The 20,131-nt window shown below is 37.4% G+C and overlaps 1 protein-coding gene across 3 annotated transcripts in view; it reads right to left on the reverse strand.

Annotated features, from left to right (window-relative positions):
• Positions 1–1,206: 1,206 nt before the first annotated feature.
• ZNF292 (zinc finger protein 292) overlaps positions 1,207–20,131 on the reverse strand; it is a 28,957-nt gene continuing 10,032 nt past the window's right edge. For all 3 annotated transcript variants that reach the window (XM_083433790.1, XM_083433792.1, XM_083433791.1), the window contains 4 exons: positions 13,900–14,102; positions 12,182–12,318; positions 10,836–10,977; positions 1,207–9,284 (listed from right to left, as the gene is read on the reverse strand). In XM_083433790.1, coding sequence (XP_083289916.1) covers positions 2,133–9,284; positions 10,836–10,977; positions 12,182–12,318; positions 13,900–14,102 — 7,634 coding nt within the window. In that variant the 3' untranslated portion in view covers positions 1,207–2,132. The remainder of the gene's footprint in view (positions 9,285–10,835; positions 10,978–12,181; positions 12,319–13,899; positions 14,103–20,131) is intronic.

A 20,131-nucleotide genomic window follows, 5' to 3' on the forward strand; every position in this document is an offset into this window, starting at 1 on the left:
TCTGTTGTGGAGTGACAAAACAAGAAAAAAGGAAGGCCTCTCCTTTCATGTTTGCCTCTTCCTCCTTTTAATCCCTCAAGTATTTTCATGAAGCAAGAGTGAGAGAAGTATGGTGACCAAACAATGCTTCCTGAAGAGTCCGGGCACAACCCGGGGGGTGGGGGGGAGAAAGTGGTTACTGTTGCATATTTGTTCCTTCAACATACATTTTAAAATTATAAACAGGTATGTTATCCATACTTGACATTCAAATTCAACTTATCAAGTGAAATATGCAATAGTGTTAACCTGCAGAAGATAAATTAGTCAGTTTTGTCTACTATAGGCTTCGCCAAAGTCTAACAGTCAGTAAGAGAATCCACTTGACCCATCAAAATTCAATCCTTTCCCAGCTGCATCAGCCATATATTTATATATGAAAAGGAAGTTGTGCTTATTTTTTCTGGCTTGTGTGTACATGTACTCTTTATTATGGCAGTATCACACTTCTATTTTGACCTTGGTGACATAAAACATTTAGTAGGAACAAGTATTTTGAGCTCAAATACAAATCTTTACTGCTACCATGATGGCAAGTACTGGGTTGCTAATAATCTGTCTCAAACTGGTGTCAAGTGAAGGAGTAGGTCTATGCTGCACCAGCTCATCATTAATTCCTCTTTCTCACCTACTGCTCCCTTGCTGTGCTGCTGGGAAAGAAGTTTTTGAGATACTAGGACAGAGCCTGAAGTCATTTGTTTGATGCCTCAATAGCAGGGCCATCTTGAGTGAAGTTCAATATGGGGGATGAGACAGTGGTCTCTCTGCCTTAATACTACCCTGCATCAACCTGATGTGCTATTAGTATCTTTGCGTGCATGTAATGTAAACTTCAAATGACAAGGAAACTTAATTCTAAAAAAGGCAGAAGGAAACTTACATTTTCTACTGTAACTGTGAATGAGAAGAGAGGCTGTCATCTATTATGAAAGCTGTGTAATTATACTTGGAAGAGCACAAACTCTCATCTTCCATTGAAAAAGCAAATATTATGTTTCTAATGCTGTTATAGTATTTTACAAAACAGATACCAAGGTGGTAATATCAAAACAAGTAGTGTAAAAATGCATTCATTTAAAAAGATTGTTTCCAAAGCTGTGTTGTAGATGCTACCCTATACATAAATCTAAATTTCAAAAACAAAAAGGACCTTTGTAAGATAACATGTATAAAACAAGAAATGAAATGTGATTTTATTTAAGGCAATACTGGGCTACTTCACAAATCACCACCTCAAAAATATACACTGCTCCACACTACTAATTTTCTATCACATTCACGATGGGTTATTCAATACCAAAATGTTGTTTAAAATCTTCAGTGTCAGCAAACTATTTAAAATTTACATTTCCATTATATTATGGAAGTGGAAGAATTTTGATCCAATTAAAAGCAATGCAAATGCAGTTATAGGAAAGAGTTTGAGTTAAGTACATATGAATACCATCCAAAGATATTGGATGTTTCAAGTTACAAACACAACTGTGTCAGTATGTATTTTAACCAATTAAGTGTGATCTGATCAATCTCTTCTCCTGTACACACATTTTATGCAAAACGAAACTGGATATGGTAGACTTACCTAGTTGTTACTTTAAAAAGTTTAAAAGAATATTTTAAAAACTGGATCACTTAGTTACAAATTAAAATTCTGAATATAAACGTGTCATTTAATATTTCAGACTTACAGACTGCTAACAGCAGCAAATGATTTACAATAATAAATATATACAAAAATGTATCTACAAATAAAAAGTACTGTTATATATGAGCTGTGACCCAGTGAAAAATACCACAGACAATACACAAATATTTGAGTCATGGAAAAGGACAAAAATCTGATAAAAAATTGAGGTTCTGATCAATTATTTACAAAACTGAAACAATGATTCTGTTCCAAGTCCCATAGGGATAAAAACAAAGAAATTTACATGACAACTGTCATGATTTTGCTAGGTTAAATCACTTCAACAGAAAACCTTAAGAAATAGTCTCATGCTCAATGGCTTCCTACTAAAATAAAATAAAAAATGCAGTACAGGTCATGTTTAGACATTAATCATCAGAACATAGAGTCCACACATATTACCCGATTATTTTGTAACCTCTGGATTTTTCTCCAAATGTCCATCAAGTCTTATAAGACTGACAATAGGTTTCATTTCCTGAAGCTGCTTCAACACAAGCTCAGTGCAATTTTTAAAAGTCTTATCTAAAACTATTTTTACAGTACCGCTACACTGAAATTGTGATGGGTTAGCAAACTGTACATAGATTTCACTTTCAGAACATGATCGTGTTCTTGCAAACGAAGACTTGTCATTAGATTTTCTTGAGTTTGAATGAGAACCTTTTCTGGTTCCACAGGTATTGCAGGCTCTATCTGTAGGTTTCTTTTGCTTCCCTGCAGACTCTTCAAGGAACTTGAGGAAAGATACTTCAAATCCCATAGGCTTAAATGAACTCCAGTCAAAAGATGCGGATTGCTCTTCAGCAGTTTGAACAGCGACAGCAGTTTCCTCCTCTCTCCGCACACTGCTTACTTCAACAGCTAAGATTTCTTCCTGTTTCTCAACTTTCCGCTTTTTAATCTGAGGATTTTTTTCTTTGTTTGCTCTTTTCAAGTTGCCATCTACGTTTTGCTTTTCCGAAAGGCAAGAACTAGTTTCTGGGCAGTCATTATTTACATCAGAAGAAGGCTTTCCATGATTCTCTGAACTTGTGAGGTCCTCATTAACAAGTTTGGTAATGAACATTTCTGCAAGCTCATCCACTTCATCCTTCTCACTCTTCTCAGGTTCTTTTTGTGCCACTGGTGTAGAGGCTCTCAAGTCGTCAGGGGTTTCAGACAAATGTGGCTGCAATTCTGCATCACACGTTTTGTCCTCAATTGCCTCATTTTGTGAAGATACTTCTTTCTCCACTAAATCAGGATGTTTGTTTGAGACAATTAGGATATTTCTGTGTTTTGAAGTATATGCTTTAGACAACTTGTGACATTTATAATGTCTAATTATATTATTTTCACTTGTGACAACTGACGAACAGCCTTCTATCATACATGGATACTGTGTGACCAAAGTGCTTGAACATTCTGATAAAGCATCATGCCTACTCTTTATTGAGTACACATACTTTCCACATTTCAAAGTATATGCCTTATTTTCAAGGATCTGGCCCATTTTTGAGTTCTTGTTTTCTACAATTATAAGTTTCCTTCGCTTAGTCCTAATTGATATTTTGTTTCCATGCTTTCCTGCCCTATATTTTAATCCTTTATGCTTAATTTTCATGGTTTTTTCCTGATTAGCCTTACTTGAAATATTTTCCTGACCTGGTGTCAAGAATCGCCTCGGTCTTATCAGATGATCTTTATGCCTGTCATTATGCTTATTAAAAATATGTCGTAGGAGATTAGACCTTGTTGCATAAATACGATCACAGCCTTCACAATCACACTTGTACATGCCATCCTCTGTTTTTGTTTGTTTTATCTTTATTCCATGATCCACTTCTAAATGAGTAATATAATTAATATACATTGCAAAGGATGATTTACATTCAGACTGATCACAAGGGAATCTTCCAACATCCAAGGCTGACTTCATGCTTCCAATTTCCTCAGGAGTCATTTCATGAAGCTTCATGTAGTGCTGAATAAGACTCGTGACTTCCTGAAATATCCTTGAGCAATTTCTCACCTCGCATCTGAATTCTTTTACAATTACATTTGTTTCGGTTTCATTTGTTTCATCACAGTCTTCTTTACAAAACTCCTCATCTTTACTCGGCTCACTTTCTTCTTCTCCTTCCACAGAGAAGGAGGGCAGATCAGATTTGTGTACAGCTTGATAATGAAGAATCAAATTCTGCTGTATTGTAAAAGCAGCAAAACAACCTTGATGTACACATCTGTAAGGTCTGTAGGGACTATAACTAGCAGGAAGTTCTAAAGTTTTACATGCTGGTTTGGGGTGTTTTTTCTCCTCTTTTTCTTTCCTATGTCTTCTAATTTTGCGTACTTTGGGTTGTACCTGTATGTTTTTTAGTGTGGCAACATTATAAAGTTCAGGAGGAATGGTAACCACTTGTGGAGGTTTTTCCATTTTTTCAGAAACATCTGGAGTACTTTCTGGCACCTCCTCCTCTGGGATCACCTTCTCTGGCACCACTATTTCTGGCACTTTCACAGATTCTATACATGTTTCTTTCTTTATTTCAAGATCTTTAGTCAATTGTGCTTCCTGTGCACTTTCCATTAGCACACAAGGTATACTCTTTAGTTCAACAGGCCTTGGTGTTAAGTTTGCAGTTTTGTTTTGGGATCTTCTCCCATAGGGTCTTTTTAGTTTTAATTTTACCATTTCCTCTGTTGTAAAGTGATGTACCAGCTGACAGTGGGCCCGGAGGTTAGAATTTCTTGTAAATGTTTTTGGACAGGTAGCTACAACACATTTAAAGGGTGCATATTTCAACTGGTGTTTCTTAATTTCCAGTATCATTTCTGCAGTGTATTGATGTATTTTGCTGTAGTGTTTAAATAATGCATCCTTGGTCATAGCACTGTAACTGCAGCTTGGGGCCTGGCACATAAAAGGTTTATGGGCTTTTTCACTGAACCGATTATGCGTTTCTGAAGGTGGCTGGACAGGAGAAGTGCTCTCAGTTGTTACAAATGGAACAAGAATCTGTGGTAGTGAATCTGCTGGAAGACAATGAATTATACTGTCAAACACTTGACCTGAAGTTTCACTTTCTAAATTCAGCTTTTTCAGACCTTCTAATATTTCCATAATCTGAATATCATCTTTGTGAGAGGTGTCATACTTAGAAGGGCTAATTTTATCAAGGGTGGCATTCTGTATTTCTGCTATGTGTTGCGCAAGGTTGGATGGTTGAACAGTTTGTGAAGGGTTTTCTGATGTACACTCAGGAGTACCGATTTGCTGACTCTGCAATGACTCAATCGACACTTCCTGGTTTTCCATTTTAACTTCTACCATCTGAGAGTTTATAGCTGTTTTAATTATTTCAAGGGTCTTCTCAAAGTTTTCAATTACATTCTGCTCTGAAATCTCCAAATTGGAATTTTCCTGAATGCAGGAATCTAGAGTGACCTGAGAGTTGTCATTTTCAGATTTCACTGATAAGCAAACTGTTTCTTCATGAGTGTCATGACTAGTATTAAAGTTCTCTTTGACACTGGCAATTAACTCGCTGTCCACATTGCTCAGTTTTTGTGTAAGATTTTCCATTAACACTTGAGACTCATATTTTGTCAATACATTTGACTGGAGATTCTCTGTCGATATTTGCACATTTTCTTCAGCATTTCTGGCTAAAAGCCCCAATGTTGACAAATCATTAATTACTAATTTCTGTGAAATGTCAGTAGCAGCTTTCTTCTTTTTCTTCGAACCACCGACCCCCTTTTTCTTTAAGTTACTTAATTCTGAATTTTTGATGCTGCTTATGACTGAAATACGTGAAGTATTATTTCCAAAATTATGTGCTGTGGCAGTAGAATTAGAAACCAAGTTGGAACATAAGCCATTTTCAATAGTCTTAAGTATTAAGTCATCTGGAAATACTGGTAAGCTGTTGCATTCTTCTACTGAGGGAATTTTGGTGTTAATTGTTCTGTTTTGGTCTGATAGCAAGGTAGTTGGTAACGAAGGTGACACACCTGGATTTGGCAAAACTGTTGCATTTATTTCAGTAGTACCAGTGATACAGCTAGTTGTAATTACATGTGGTAATATTTCTGTAGAATCAAAAGTACTTGGAATGCCTGCAGTTTCCAAGGCCTGTTTGATAATTTCATTTCCTTCTTCATTTTCACTTGCATTGAAGGTAGTCGTATTAGTCCGTGGAAACAAGTTCTGGAAAAAAGCAGTTGACCGATTTTCAGTAGCCAGCAGCTGAAGGAATGATGGCTCTTTAAAACACACTTCTGGATTAAAAGTTGGCTCCTGTTGCTGCTGTAAGCTCAATGCATTTGAAGAAAGAATCACACTGGCAAGAAGAGAAGATTGTCCATTAAGCTGTAGAGCTTCATGAGAAATTTCCGATTCATCTAGGGGCTTACAATAGGAGCGTTTAGACAGGTGGCCACCAAGTGATCTAGGATTAGAAAAAACCCTATAACATCGACTACAAATAAATTTGCCATCCCTGATTATTGCTGGCCATTTTGCCCGCTTGTTATGCTTTGGCTTCTTTTCTTTTCCATCTGGATCTCGCCTACGAACCTTTTTCACTTTTTCTGAAACAAGGAGTTGCGGAGTGGTTTCACTGAAGTTACTCTCATTATTTACTTGTGAAGGGAAGAGCACATCAACACTTTCCTCTTTTGTAAAAGCAGAGTTATTGTTTCCTTCTAGGGAGGAAAAGTGACTGGTATTGTTCTCCATTTGTGAGAAAACAGAACTCGGACCATTATCAGCAAGAGAAGGAAAGAGAGAAATTGGACCATTTTCTGAAGGTAAAGGAAGGAAAGGATCTGAACCACTGTCAATGTTCAGAGGCATAACTGGTTTTTCTAGTTCGTCCAGCTGTGAAGGTAAAGTTGCACTGGACAAACTTCCCAATTGTGCACCTAATGTATTCTCTGTTTCACTTTTAATATGGGATGATAGACCTATATTTATAACATTTTCCATGTTGGGTAATAGGGAATTAGTCATACTTTCCAGACGTGTTGGAAAAAGGGCGTTAGACAGCTGCTGCAGTTGGCTTGTACAAGGGGGATTTGAAGTGGTCTTGGCTTGTTGAAGAAAAGCATCACTAGTGGGAGTAGATACTTGTGATGGTAAAAAATAAACAATTTTGCTATCATTTGACAGGTTTTGCAAACTGCTTGTTTTTTTACTCCTTTTATTCTTGCGCTGCATCTTAAATGCAGCATATTGATCAGGATGGGCTGTCTTCATATGTTTGCCAATGCTTTGGCAAGAATTGTAGACTCGAGTACATCCATCAACTTGGCAAGTGAACTTCTGAACTGGAGCTGCCAGTGGTATGACTGGAACAAAAGGAGTGCCGAGGCTGCTCTGGGTTGGAGCAAGTGCAATCCCTTCTAAAGTCTTTAGAGGCAAATTATAAAAATTGGGAGCAGTCTTAATGTTCTCTTCCATGGGAAGTTTGGGAGAGAGTAAATTTTGACAGCCTATTTGATTCGGCATGAAGGACATAAGACTTATCTCTTTTTCAGGGCTTTTTGATGCAAGAACTTCAGGTTCAAGTTTAACTGAATGCATGGAAACTGTTTGGGACTCACCAACACAGTCATGTTCCTTTCCTTCCTGGAACACTGCAAGATCATTACAAGTATCTTCAACTGCTGGGCATAACTGTTGGACTACAGGTGCACCCGTATCTATTTTACTACTCAAAGCAGGTAATTTACCTTTTCTTGCCATGTTTTCTCTAATTCTTTGGCCTAGAAGAGGCATCAAAACACTGCTGGCCACAGCTACCGGTTCTGCCTTTGCAGGAGGAGCAGGTATAGGTTGCTCCACACTTTCTACAGAGATTGAATTAATCTGTTCCAGTACACTAGCTGGCATTTTTGTTCCCTCAGTCCTGAGAGATTCATCTTTGAACTGATCCGAGACATAATTTTCTGCTTTGGCACAGATATTTATACCATTTTCAGGTGGTAGAACAAATGTTTCTTTTGGATGGATTTCTTCAGCATTCTCATTTTCTTCTAAAGGTTGGGAAGAATTATTCTCACCATCAGACAGCTGTATTTTTTCAGATGATTTAGTATGGTCTTCAATATGCTTTTCTAATTCATTTTGGGAGCGGTAAACTTTTCCACAACCTGCAAATTTGCAGGTGAAGGTATTATAGTGCTGTGCTTCATGATCATAAAGTAAGTATGCTTCTGAAAACACTCTCCCACATTTCGGAAACATACACTTTGCCTTGAAGAGTGGGTGCTCTTTCCGATGACTCAAAAGTTCAGCATAACTATTAAAGCTAGATTTACATTTCATCTGGATACAGATGTAGGGTTTGCTGCCACAATGCATTTGTAAATGATCATTGAGGTGGGTAACACTTACAAAATGGCGTCTACAGTACTGGCAAATGACTTTTTTGCTCTGCATTTCAAGAAACCGTTTAGCTTCTTCATTGTCTTTATGACCTTTCACATGTGCAATCAAATTTTTAAAGTATTTAAAGCCTTTTTTACACAAGCTAACAGGACATGTAAACTCATTGACAGGCAATGGTTTCTGAACTGGTGTTATCTCTGGAATGTAAGGTTTGTCTTTTTCAAAATTTTCATCATCAGAACCATCATTATCATTAAAAACAATGAAGTCTGCTGCATAAAGGCTGTTCTTTTTTATGTGCCGTTGTTCCTGCTTAACTACAGTATTGTTCTTCTTGTTCACACCAGTGGTTGCTGTTTTAGGTGGTCTTCCTAATTTTCTCAGTGGTTTCATTGCAGCCAGTCTCTCTTTACTAGACTTCTTAACGTGTAGTGTGACATGCGGAACAAATGTTTCTTTAGAATTAAAATTCTGTGCACATATCGGGCAGCTATAGATTCCATCCTTGTAGTGTTTCTGTGCATGCCTTACTATTCTATGTCCAAGGAATTCTTTGTCACACAGCACACAATATTGCATGTATGCTTGCCAGTTCCTGAATCTAGCAGATATGAACCCTCGCTCTCTCAGTTTCTTTATTTCTCGGTTTTTCTGCTTTTTATCTCTAATGCTTCTAAGTAAGTTTGTAGCTTCATCAAAACATCCAGAAAGTCCATTCACTAAAGTTTCTTTGTTTTCATCTTGGCAGTCCTCTGCTTTTTCATGCATTTCACTGTCATTCAGCTCATCTATTGATGATACAATTGATGCCTCTTCTCCCATCAATGCAAGACACTGACGTTTTAGCATTTTCCAGTCCCAAAATTCTGGATCGAAAGGCCATTGAGTTTTTAATACAAGTAAGAGCTCACAGCGTAATGAATTTGGTATTGGAAGGTTTTCTTCATCATATTTCTGGTCAGGCTGATTATACAGCATTTCAACAGCATAGTATGCATCCACATTTGGCTCGAGGAGAAATTCACTCAGTTGACAAGCACGTTTAACCTCCAAATCATCAGGCAACAAACAAGATATAGTCTTGCAAATGGAAATCTTGACCTCTGTATTCTCACTGGCTTCCAAACGCAATGCTTTCACACAAAGTTCAATGCACGTTGCAAGTCCAGCAGCATCGATCTGTAAAAGAAGAGACAAATTAAAAAGTAATTTAAAACATTATGTAATGCTTACAATTGATTTCAGTAAATTCTATAAATGATTATTCAAACTCTTTCCCTTACATCTGAACATTAAACATACAATTAAAAAACCCTTATTTTTGCATTAAATGGATAATGGTCTACATTTTGTCAAAATTAATCACTTCTTCCAGGAACAGTCATAGAATTCACTTTTTGATTAATGTGGTCCTGTTACAAACTTTTGAAAAAAAACCATAATTATTAAGTGAAACAAGCAACTGCCTTACAATATATAGAAGCACAAAAAATAATACTGGAGAAAAGAGCAACTTCTTTGTCCTTAATTCAGCTGTGTCCCGCAAGGCTCAACATTTATCAGAGCTATTACATGTAAATGCCATTCTCAAATATCTCTGGGTTGTATCCAGAGAAACGTAAGCATAAGGATGTTTGCATGAAAAGAATTTCCCAACCCAAATTGCAGCTACCTGCATCCATCACATAAAATGTTTCTGATGGCTAGAAGATGAGATGCTAGAATGGGAATGAATGAGCTGAAATCAGACAGCAGTATCATGTAGCTTTTCATGTGAAGGACACATGAAGAAAATCTACTTGTGCAAATGTCCTCTTCTCTGGATCCAACCTAGTATCTTTAGCAACTCTTGGGCAGACATCGCTATACAATTTAAGGCAGAGTCAAGCAAACTAAGGTCCCAAACTAAGGAATACAACTGACCTACTAAGACCTATTCCCTGGAAGAACTTCCACTTGCCCACATCATCCTGAAACAACAGGATGTGGAACTATCTCCCCTATACTTGTATTACCTCCACACTATAGGCTGTTCTGTTACAATTGTTTTATTATTTCATTGTTCCTTTGGTCTTGATTTCATGCTGGCCTGGTTTCTTGCTGTATTTTGATGTTTGCTTTTTAACAGTTGGAGGTTGTTTTGGTGCTGCTCTGCATTTGACTTTTTTTTCTTTATTTTGTTTAGCTGTTGACTTCTAAGTTTTGAGCTGTTTTTATTTGTAACCTGGTTTACTGGCCTTTGGGCAGGAAAATAGCCTAGAAATATAAACATAATGGGAAAATAAAGACTTTACCCAGGATGGTATTGAAACAGAGTGAGCAAAATTTGGCTGTATTGCACCCAATGCAATCTTTCTACTTCATAAAACTGATGTAGGAGTCAAGGCCATCTAGAACGGTCAAAAGCAATCAAAAGCTCTATCCCACAGATGGGCTCATCCTCCCTCCCTTTCTTTAAAATATGATCTAAGCAAATGGTTAGTGTTTTGGACATTTTTGGCAGCCAGAGATACTGAGTGCAAAGTGCACACTGTCATGCCAGCATTCTCTGAGACAAGAGGAAATTATGCTTCACAGGAACTTCTGACTGCTAGTTTACGCATGCAGATACCATAGTTGGAAGTGCGAAGAACTGTATTTTCATGAGGTAGGTGCACTATATTTTGCAAGTCATTACCAAGTGGATTTTCAATTCACAGCATCACAAATAACCTTACTGCACATCCTTACCTCTGAATTGATTACTTTAATTAGGAAGAAAATGTGGTATACTGTCTTTGTTAACACAGAAAGTTGACGACATCTCTCTAGGTATATTTGTACAGAAGGCTCTACCCTTTGCTGTAGTTTGCTCCAGAAGAGTGTCAGTTCCCTGAAAATTGAAATTTACAAAGTTAAAACTATACTAACATTGAAACACTGTAGTCACTAGAAAGGGGTGTGTGTGTGTCTTTCTCTCCTTTTCCCACTGCTCCTGGAAGGAAGTGGGAATTTCAAAATGCACACTTCCTTCTGGCAGAATGCGATGAAATACTTTCTCATCTTCTCACCCTCTCACAGTGGATTGGGGCGAGCTGTGAGAGATGTGGAAGGATGGGGATTCACAATGGGGAGGGTAGTGTGTTGGCAGGGGTAGCAAGTGGGCAGGGGTGAAGGGAGGGGGTTGGGAGTTGGCAATCAATGCAACAGAGGTGGCAGCCCCATGCCCTATAAATTAAGGTAAACAATTGCTAGTATGGCACCTTGGGAATTCCCTGCAGCTTCTACTTACTGGGAAATTTTGGAAACAGTTGGAATACAAAGAAAAATAATAGCTTCAGAGGCAGCTTACCTGCATTATATTTTGGCCAAAAACAGGAGAAACATTACAGTACATTTAAAATGAAGTACACTTCTATTTATATAAGAGAACTGTTTGACTAAACTATGCCTGGACACATGGAAAGCAAGTCATTCTTTCTGAATACTTGAGATGGGGAAATTGGCTTGCTTAATGCATCTTGAGCAGCATAAAACTAAGAGTGATTTACAATCCATCATTCTTGTGATTGAAATCTTATTTTAATAAAATTTACAGAAAAATCCTGAATGTTAAATGTGCTAACATTTTCATGACTAAGCATTTCATTCCAAGTATTATGTTTTCCCACTCAATATCTATCTTATACGGATATAAATGGTAAGGATGCACGTTTCAGCGTTAAATATGCTCTGGTTTATGTTCACAAGGAATAGTCTACTAGTCATTTCACTGCATAGAACTTGGAAATATACTGGTACAATAAAATCTCACAATGATGAGGTAAGTATTTTAGATATATTAACTTAACTTCTATTACACCAGTCTACTAAGAGCTGTAGAATTTGGTTCCTACAGAGGTAAAACTACGGTTGCTTTGTAATATTTGATCTGCTATCTGATCCTTAATTAGGATAAATTACAGACACCAATGGCACTAGCTATCACAGGTTATGACAAAATACTCAATTTTATAATATTTCTGCTCCATTACTCCATTTGTATATTTGCTGTATAATATATTCTAACTAACATAGTTCAAAGGATTCAAACCTACCATGCACAATACATCTCTCCCTGCTGCAATTGACGAGATAAAAATGCTGCACATAAAATAAGAGCACTCTTTTCATCTCCTTCAGATTCTAGATTACAGATCATTTCTAAAGCATCTTTGCAGTCTATATCTGCAATCTGAAGAGTGAGGAAAAAAAGATTAAGTAATTTGTTTTCAGTTAAAATACTAAATCCGATTACATCAAAACATGCATAGTACATATCAGCAGTTTAAGCAATTGCTTTAACATTGATAGTCTATGTAAAAACCATGATTATTTTTCAAAAAGAAAAAAAATCTAATTTGTACAGTTTATACATTACATAAATCATCTCAATGATCTCTTAAATTTATACACCAGCATCTTCTATTACACTTATCCAGAGAGACTAAAAATACTGCTAACACAGACAAAAATACTTAAGTCTCTATGTATATGTTTTATTAGTTTATGGGAGGAATTTAACGTCACACTCTTCTGACCCTTCTGTCAGTGCAAGCATTTCCGTTTGCCAAACAGAATAACCACTCACCTCTCCACCTTCTGAGTACTGTTCTGGGGATTCGCCTTACCAACACACATGGGTGGGCGGAGGGGAAAAGCCCCACTGTGCAAGCAAAATGTTTTGTGCAGGGCTTCTGCTGATAGGTCTTGTTAGGGAAATCCTACCCTATGTTTGTAAGGACCTGGACAAATCATTCCCAAATATAAAATAATCCAAGTGAAAGGACTCCAGGAATCAAAGGACTTAATTTTGGTTAAGAGACTGGGAGCAACCTCTGGGCTTCAACAAGTTCATGAACTGCCTTCCTTTCCTTATACAGTACTAGAATCCCTTTCTTCTAACCCTTTTCAACTTAAACAATGCTGCAGCAGTGCATCTGCGCTGAGGTCAATGCCAGCCATGGTTAGAGGATTTGAAGGTGGTCAAAAGCTTAGCATTCACCAGGTAGTGTGGTTAATGCTGAAAGAGGAAGGGCATTTTAAAATATATTAATGCCAAATGGAGTCATTCTGTCATTGCTCTTCAAAAGCTCGAACAAGGCTGTCTGTTCCTCTCTGATTACTGCCAAAGAGGGTCTAACAGATATGAATGTTTCAAAGACTGACCACTAAGCATATTTAATTACCCCTTGTCTTAAGAGCTTCCCTGAAAACCTTAATCTCCCAGAATTATTCAAAATCATGAATTCCCTCCTAACCTTTCTATGCCCAATTGTTCCAATTTAAAAGCCATTGTATCCAAATAATGGGTACTATACATTAACGAATAGACCCCCATATAATAAAATATGGCAAACACTTCAACAATTCTTTTTTAAGAGATAAGAGTCAATGGGTGGAATTCAATATACCACCAATGAGAGCATTTCTGCTTGCCAGATGGAACAACCTTCCTTCTCCTCCCTGCCATGCTGTTCTGGGGGTTCTCCCAACTCTCCAGGGAGGATATGGGGCAGGTACAGGGGAAGAGAGGGGGAAAGCTCCATTGAGCTAGGTGGAGTCCTTGTGCTAGCTTCCATGAATGGGGTAGTTGAATCTGGCCAAGATGTTTTATACCTTACAGTTTGCACTGGCTCAAGCTTAACTGTTCTAGAACACAAGTCATTCTTTCTTCGGAGAATGTTACAACATGCACTTCTGAACCATGTTTCCCAATACTCTTATTACTGATGTTTTGAGAAAGTCACAAGGCATATTGCTAAAACATACTTACCTCCTGCATTAGCTTTTCATTTGGTGACCCAGAACAAAGGCAGACTAGATAGGTTTGCTTAAAACTGCCTTTGCTGCTGATTTCTGGATTGTCAGAGCACACTTTTGCCAGGGCAGTTGCTTGAGTTAACTGCTTTGTTTTCATCAAATGCTTAATGCGCACATCCAGTAGCATAGGGCCTTCAAAGGTTAAAAACTGATTCACTGAAAGACAATTAGACATATTGTTAGCTCACCATGCAGTAAGTGTTAACACAGGTCTACATACCAGTATTTATCATGAAAGGCAAAGGCACTGTTAGAAGGATTTTGAAAGGGCCCAACATGACTACAGTAAACCTATTTCAATTTTAAAAAAGCAAGCCAGAGCTTCAATTCTTCCCTCTGATCATCAATGTGGTTAAGAGTTTGGACATGATTTCACTGCTGTACATTCCCTCCTCAATCCCTCTCACCATAAGTGTATAGAAGCTCCTGTTCTGTCACCAGTTATCATGAAAAGAGAAGTAGAAACACGGGTAAGGGTGTTCATAAACCCTAATTCTACCTTGATTCCTTCTCAGGGACAACTATCTGAACAAACCCTATGATATACCAACTTTTCTTAATTATAGTATGGGAAATAAGTGAGATTACATTTTTTGCAGTAATATTATTTGTATTTCAACATAATTTACTTCAGAGAACACAAGTTATAATGAGGGGAGAGGGGGCTGAACAACCTTCTCAATGAACAATTTATGCTGGATGGTGTCAAGGTAAGATTTCATTCGGCACACAATTGTACAAATATATGACTACAGGATTGGTAGAACCAACAAATAAGCCTAATAAATAAGACCACAAACTAGTCTGCAATTATGTATTTTTTTATAAGAGGAGAGGGACTGGAGGGGCTACAGAGGGAGACAAAGAAGTATTTCCTTCCTGCAACAATTCATTGTATTTTTATGCTAAGCACCAGATTCTGGCACCCTACTTGGTTTCTACACTGGGTGCACAGTAGGAACAGTGTTCCATTCCCCCTCCACTAGCTCGTTCACTGCCATGGAATTCCATGCACCCTATGACATGCAGTTCCTTATCACCTATGGCTCTCAAGCTAGCACTTACAAAGAAAGCTGCAGCGATGAACATATATAAGAGCCAGTGCCAGTGGCATAGCATGGAGAGGGAAGGACGGGGAGGGTCGCAGCTCCAGACACATTTCTTTTGAGGGTGTGCAACTAGGCACCCCCAAAACAGGTTCCCTCATCGAAGGAAGCAGCACCCAAGCCCAGCCTTTGGGGTTGGGCAGCGGCGGCAGCGGCTCCTTCTCCTTAGGGCCACTCTAGGGCCAGCTGAGAGGGATCTGCAGAGACAGCTTGTGTGACGGCCCAATGCTGCAAGCTGGCCACACCTCCACTCCCGGGGTCAAGCTTGACCAACAGGCGGAAGGGTTGGAGAGGTGGTGGTGACACCCCCCTCTATTGCTGGGTGGCAGCATCCTTGTGCAGCAGCCCAGAGCCAATCGCAGCACGGGTGGAGGGTAATGACTGCTATGCACACATATGTGAACAAGGGAAGTGATGAACTGGGGTGCACACTGCAGTGGGACCAAATTGTGACCCACCTTGAAACCCACCTGGCCGGGCTAGGTTCCATCAAGAGAGACACTCCAGATATATTTTAAGTTGCACATATAAGAACCAAATTTAAAATTACGGTATTTAAAATGGTTTTTTTTTAACAAAACAAAACAAAACAAAAACAAAACCTGATTAAAACCTACTTGTTTTTCTCACATCCGCACACACTCATTTTTATATTTACAAAGAGATTTTAGACACTGGTCTTTAGAAGAAGGGTAAAATGAGAGAGAAATTGGAGAAGAATCCAGATGGCTTTATATATAAAGTTATGACTCATCTATAGAGTCTAAAGGTAAAAAAACAAAAATAAATCAATAAGGCTAAGATGCGAAAGTTAATTAAAAAAGATCCACCAAAAAGGTTACGGAAATAGATTAAAATCAATGTCACTGCAGCCTGTCTGGATTAAGTAGCTTTATAATATGAAAACAGATATTCTTGCAGATAAATTAATCGTTCTAATTACTTTTCAGAGAGCAAGCTGATGAAATGGGACGAAAGAGGCAGATTCAGTATTATTACGGCTACAAAAAGACAATTGTGATTTATGATTCAGAGGTCAATCTCATCTGAATTCAGCCATAAATTATTTACAAAGATACTTTCCAGTATAATATTATATTATATAATAATAAATAATATTTTTAAACTAACACACTGATTAAAAACAGGCTTTATCAGTGATATCCACTGAATGATAATACAACTCACAATAATAATTTCAAATACAAGAAACAAACACGTTTTATACTATCTTCCAACATTAGGTACATTGCTAGAAATGCTCTTTACAACTTAGGAAAGAGTCTTAAATGCAATTAATGAATATCCCTATAATTCAAATTTCAGAAGGCAGAGAATAATATGTATTCATCAACAGACAAACTTGCCTTTTGTCCGTTCTTATTACGGAATCTCAGGCACATAAAAAGGTATAAACCCAATATTAAGTGTTAAAATTACTACATCAAAACACACAATACAGTATCAGTCCAATGCAGCTAAGCACTGGCTTAAATTCTAGAACATTACTACATTAATGCTGCAAAGCAAGAAAGCTTCACTGATAACAATGAGGCGTACTTTCAATTAGACTTGTTTCAGACCAAACTGTAAGGTGATTGAACTTTCCACTTTAAAATGTGAAATGCAAACAGGGCGAAACAACAATATGTGATCAGTAACTGCCCATTAAATATTTAACACCAATGTATGTGTGAATCAGTAAAGACTAGTTAATATTTACAACTAGTATTTATACCTTAACTATGTACTTGTATTTTTGTTAGAAAGCCTTCACAATTAAGTTTCTAAATTTCATAAATTAAAATTGTGAATTATATTGTAAATTAAAACGAACTATTCAGCCAATCTTTATCTTCATGTTTTTGAAAAGTGAAACAGTATGTGCACTATTTCCCCATATCATTTAAGAAAGACAAAGTTTTGACTTAAGTGAGCATGGAAAGCAATTGTAACTTTGTAATTTTGGAAGGGTCAAACAAATATGTAACAGGCAAAAACTTATTAGTAACAGTCTTCAATAAGTCTCCCTATAGTGACTCGAAATGCTTTGGCAATGCTTTCCAAAACCGAATGTCAAGGTATATTTTTCATTAACTGCAGCAGCAATTCAACGAAGTGATGTGCCTGCATGGGAATGGTGAGAGAACTACATGTACATCTAGTTTTGTTTGATGTTTTGGTCCAGCAGTCCCAATGGCAGAAGAGAAGCCTCTTCTTATACTGAACAGTGACTTTGGCAATGACAACAATTGTAGTGAATACATGTACAGGCAACTGCCCGCTTGTGCAGGAGTTGTGTTCTGGGTCACTATAAGCCTGTTCCACCTCCATTCCAGGGCCAAAAATGATGTGTACAATGGTGGTTGTACGTCAATTGGACACACACAAAATGGCACCACCTGTAATCCTACTCAGGTTGCACATGTAGTTCTCCCTGACAATCATATACTGCTTCCCTGATTTGCAGCCTTAATTTTTAATAGACACTTATAGCTTGCTCAACTAACAGCATTCCCCGACCTGGTGCCCTCCAGATGTTTTTGGAATGTAACTCTCACTAGCCCCAACCAACACCACCAGCGGTCAAGGATGATGGGAATTGTCATCCAAAACATTTAGAAGGCACAAGATTGAAGAAGGCTGACATAAAATAAGGCACTGGGCTAAATAAAACATACTCAGAAAATATGTATGTTTGGAGGGTTCCCAAACTAGAGAAAAAATGGGGAAGGTAATTGGATAAAGATAAATAAATAAAATTATTTAGGCAGTTTTGGGATGATGAGGAATAAAGAAAGAGAAAATAGGCAAATAAAGAGCAATGAAACAAAGCAGTAATGAATGAATATGGCTGATACTGACTTAGGACAACAGAACATTTTAATTACTTTCCCTTGGTATAATAGAGTCCATGTTTGTAACCCTGTCTTGTTCAGCCATTATGTCTATGTTATAAATAGTTCCAGTCACTACCTTCAACAACAATTGTTGGTACCCTCGCCCATCTGACTGGATAGCTCCAGCCACTCTGAGTGTCTTCCAACATATATAAAAACATAATACAACATTAAACATTAAAAAACTTCCCTATACAAGGCTACCTTCAAATATTTTCTACAGTTGTGTAATTAATTATCTCCTTGACATCTGATGGGAGGATGTTTATTTATTTTGGTTTTATTTTATGTCTGTTTTTGTTGAACAGTGATCTATAATTGTATGTGGACTATGTATATTGTCATCAGATTCTGTTTGATAACACTGTGTTTTGCAGAATTTTGAATAAACGTTTCTTTAAAATTAAAATAGAAAAAGAGAGTAAACTATCAGGATCACTTAAAGGCATGCAAATGAGATACAAAATTGCTTTGTTTTGCCACTATTAAACCATTACTTTATAATCACTAAACAAAAAACCAGACAATGTTTATATTGTATCAAAATTGCTATGTTTCAGAACTTTTAACACTGCTATATTCAGACATTAAAATGTTTTGCAAATTTACTGTGTCATATCCACAGAAAAACCTTGAATAGATTTACAGAAGCTCTTTAAACACTGTTCTTTGGAGAACAGATGTTGATGTATCATCTTGTTTTTGTATGCTCTGTGTTCTTTGCTAGTTCTGCTAGCAATGCTCACTTGAAAATGCCGGACACTGATGCCCTTTTGCCTTTGTGCTACACATCCACTCCTATTTATCAGCTTTGCATTGTTTCTGGAGTTTTGGTGCCAAGTGAATAGAACACAAACATGATTTTTTTCAATCACGTACGTCACTAGCCCCTGCCCCCATTCCTCTGAAATTTTGCACGCTCCTTTCTTATAGGCACCTCTATGATATATGCCATTTTAAAAAGTAGTTGCTCACAAAACCACAACTAAAGCAAACCACCTTTAGTTCTCTCTGTCGCCTCAATCGAGTTTACAGGTGGCTAATACACAAACCTTTGTCTGTAATTTGGAAGGTTTCTTACCTAGGCTTACCTAGCTAATCCTCATGTCTACAATTTTTAGACCAAATGTCCACAACACACTCCCATCCATTTGATCTAGGGAACAACCCAATAACAATGTCTTAGTCTTATGTAGATTGTCAGTTTATTGGCTCTTGTCCAGTCCATTACTGAGGCAAGACAACGGTCCAGTGTACCACGTCTTGGTTTCAGTATCGGGTCTGGGTACAAACTGTGGTTAGTAGTAACCATCATTTGCCTGAGTCAAGCAATGTGACATTTAACTCTTAACTATTTTTGACACCATGGCAGGGGTGGGGAGAAGAGCAGACTGTCTCAGTTCACAATGGCGCTCCTGATAATCAAATCATACTTGAGAAGTTACTCCATGTTATGTGATTAGAGTAACTGCCTCACTTTGCATATTTAATTGTGCAACTTATTAAAATCAGATTAAGTTTTTAAAAAAGATAATGACAAGCTAAGGAAGAAATTAGAATATATTTTCCTAAGCTATGCAACACAGGCATGCTTTCTTAACAAGAAATGCACACACAGGCCATTGTGAAATCTGGGAGAAAGTTATTTTAATAACTAGAGATGACAGTTCTGTATATGCAAAGGTTTAGTACTGTTCATTGTTAAACACAAAATGATGCATTTATTCAATGTTCATTTTCCATGCCCAATCCAAAACATTCATATTCTTTTCCATCTTCCACATGATTCAGTGACTAATTACATTTCTCATTTTTTAGCCTTGCTCTTCCACCCACGGTCCCTAATAATCCTTTAAACCACCGTGTTTATCATTTCAGGTAACCTGTCTTGCATTAACAGAGGAACATTCTCTGCTATCACTGAAATAAGATACGGAAGGACCTTGAGGTTTAAAAAAAGTCCATTTTTAACTCATGAATCGGAACTGTACGTCACATTAATATTATTAACATTTGGAGTTTTAATGTCAAGGTTTTAGTTTTCCTCTTGCAAATCCACAGCAACCTTTAATTTCACGGTACAGTTAACCTGTGAGCAAGGATGATCACAAGACCAAGTTATGCTACAAAAACACAATCATAACACAAATAACAGTCAATGCAGAAACAAGATCTATTT

The sequence above is a fragment of the Podarcis tiliguerta genome (assembly GCF_965153285.1).
Source record: "Podarcis tiliguerta genome assembly, chromosome: 3".
Classification (NCBI taxonomy): domain Eukaryota; kingdom Metazoa; phylum Chordata; class Lepidosauria; order Squamata; family Lacertidae; genus Podarcis; species Podarcis tiliguerta.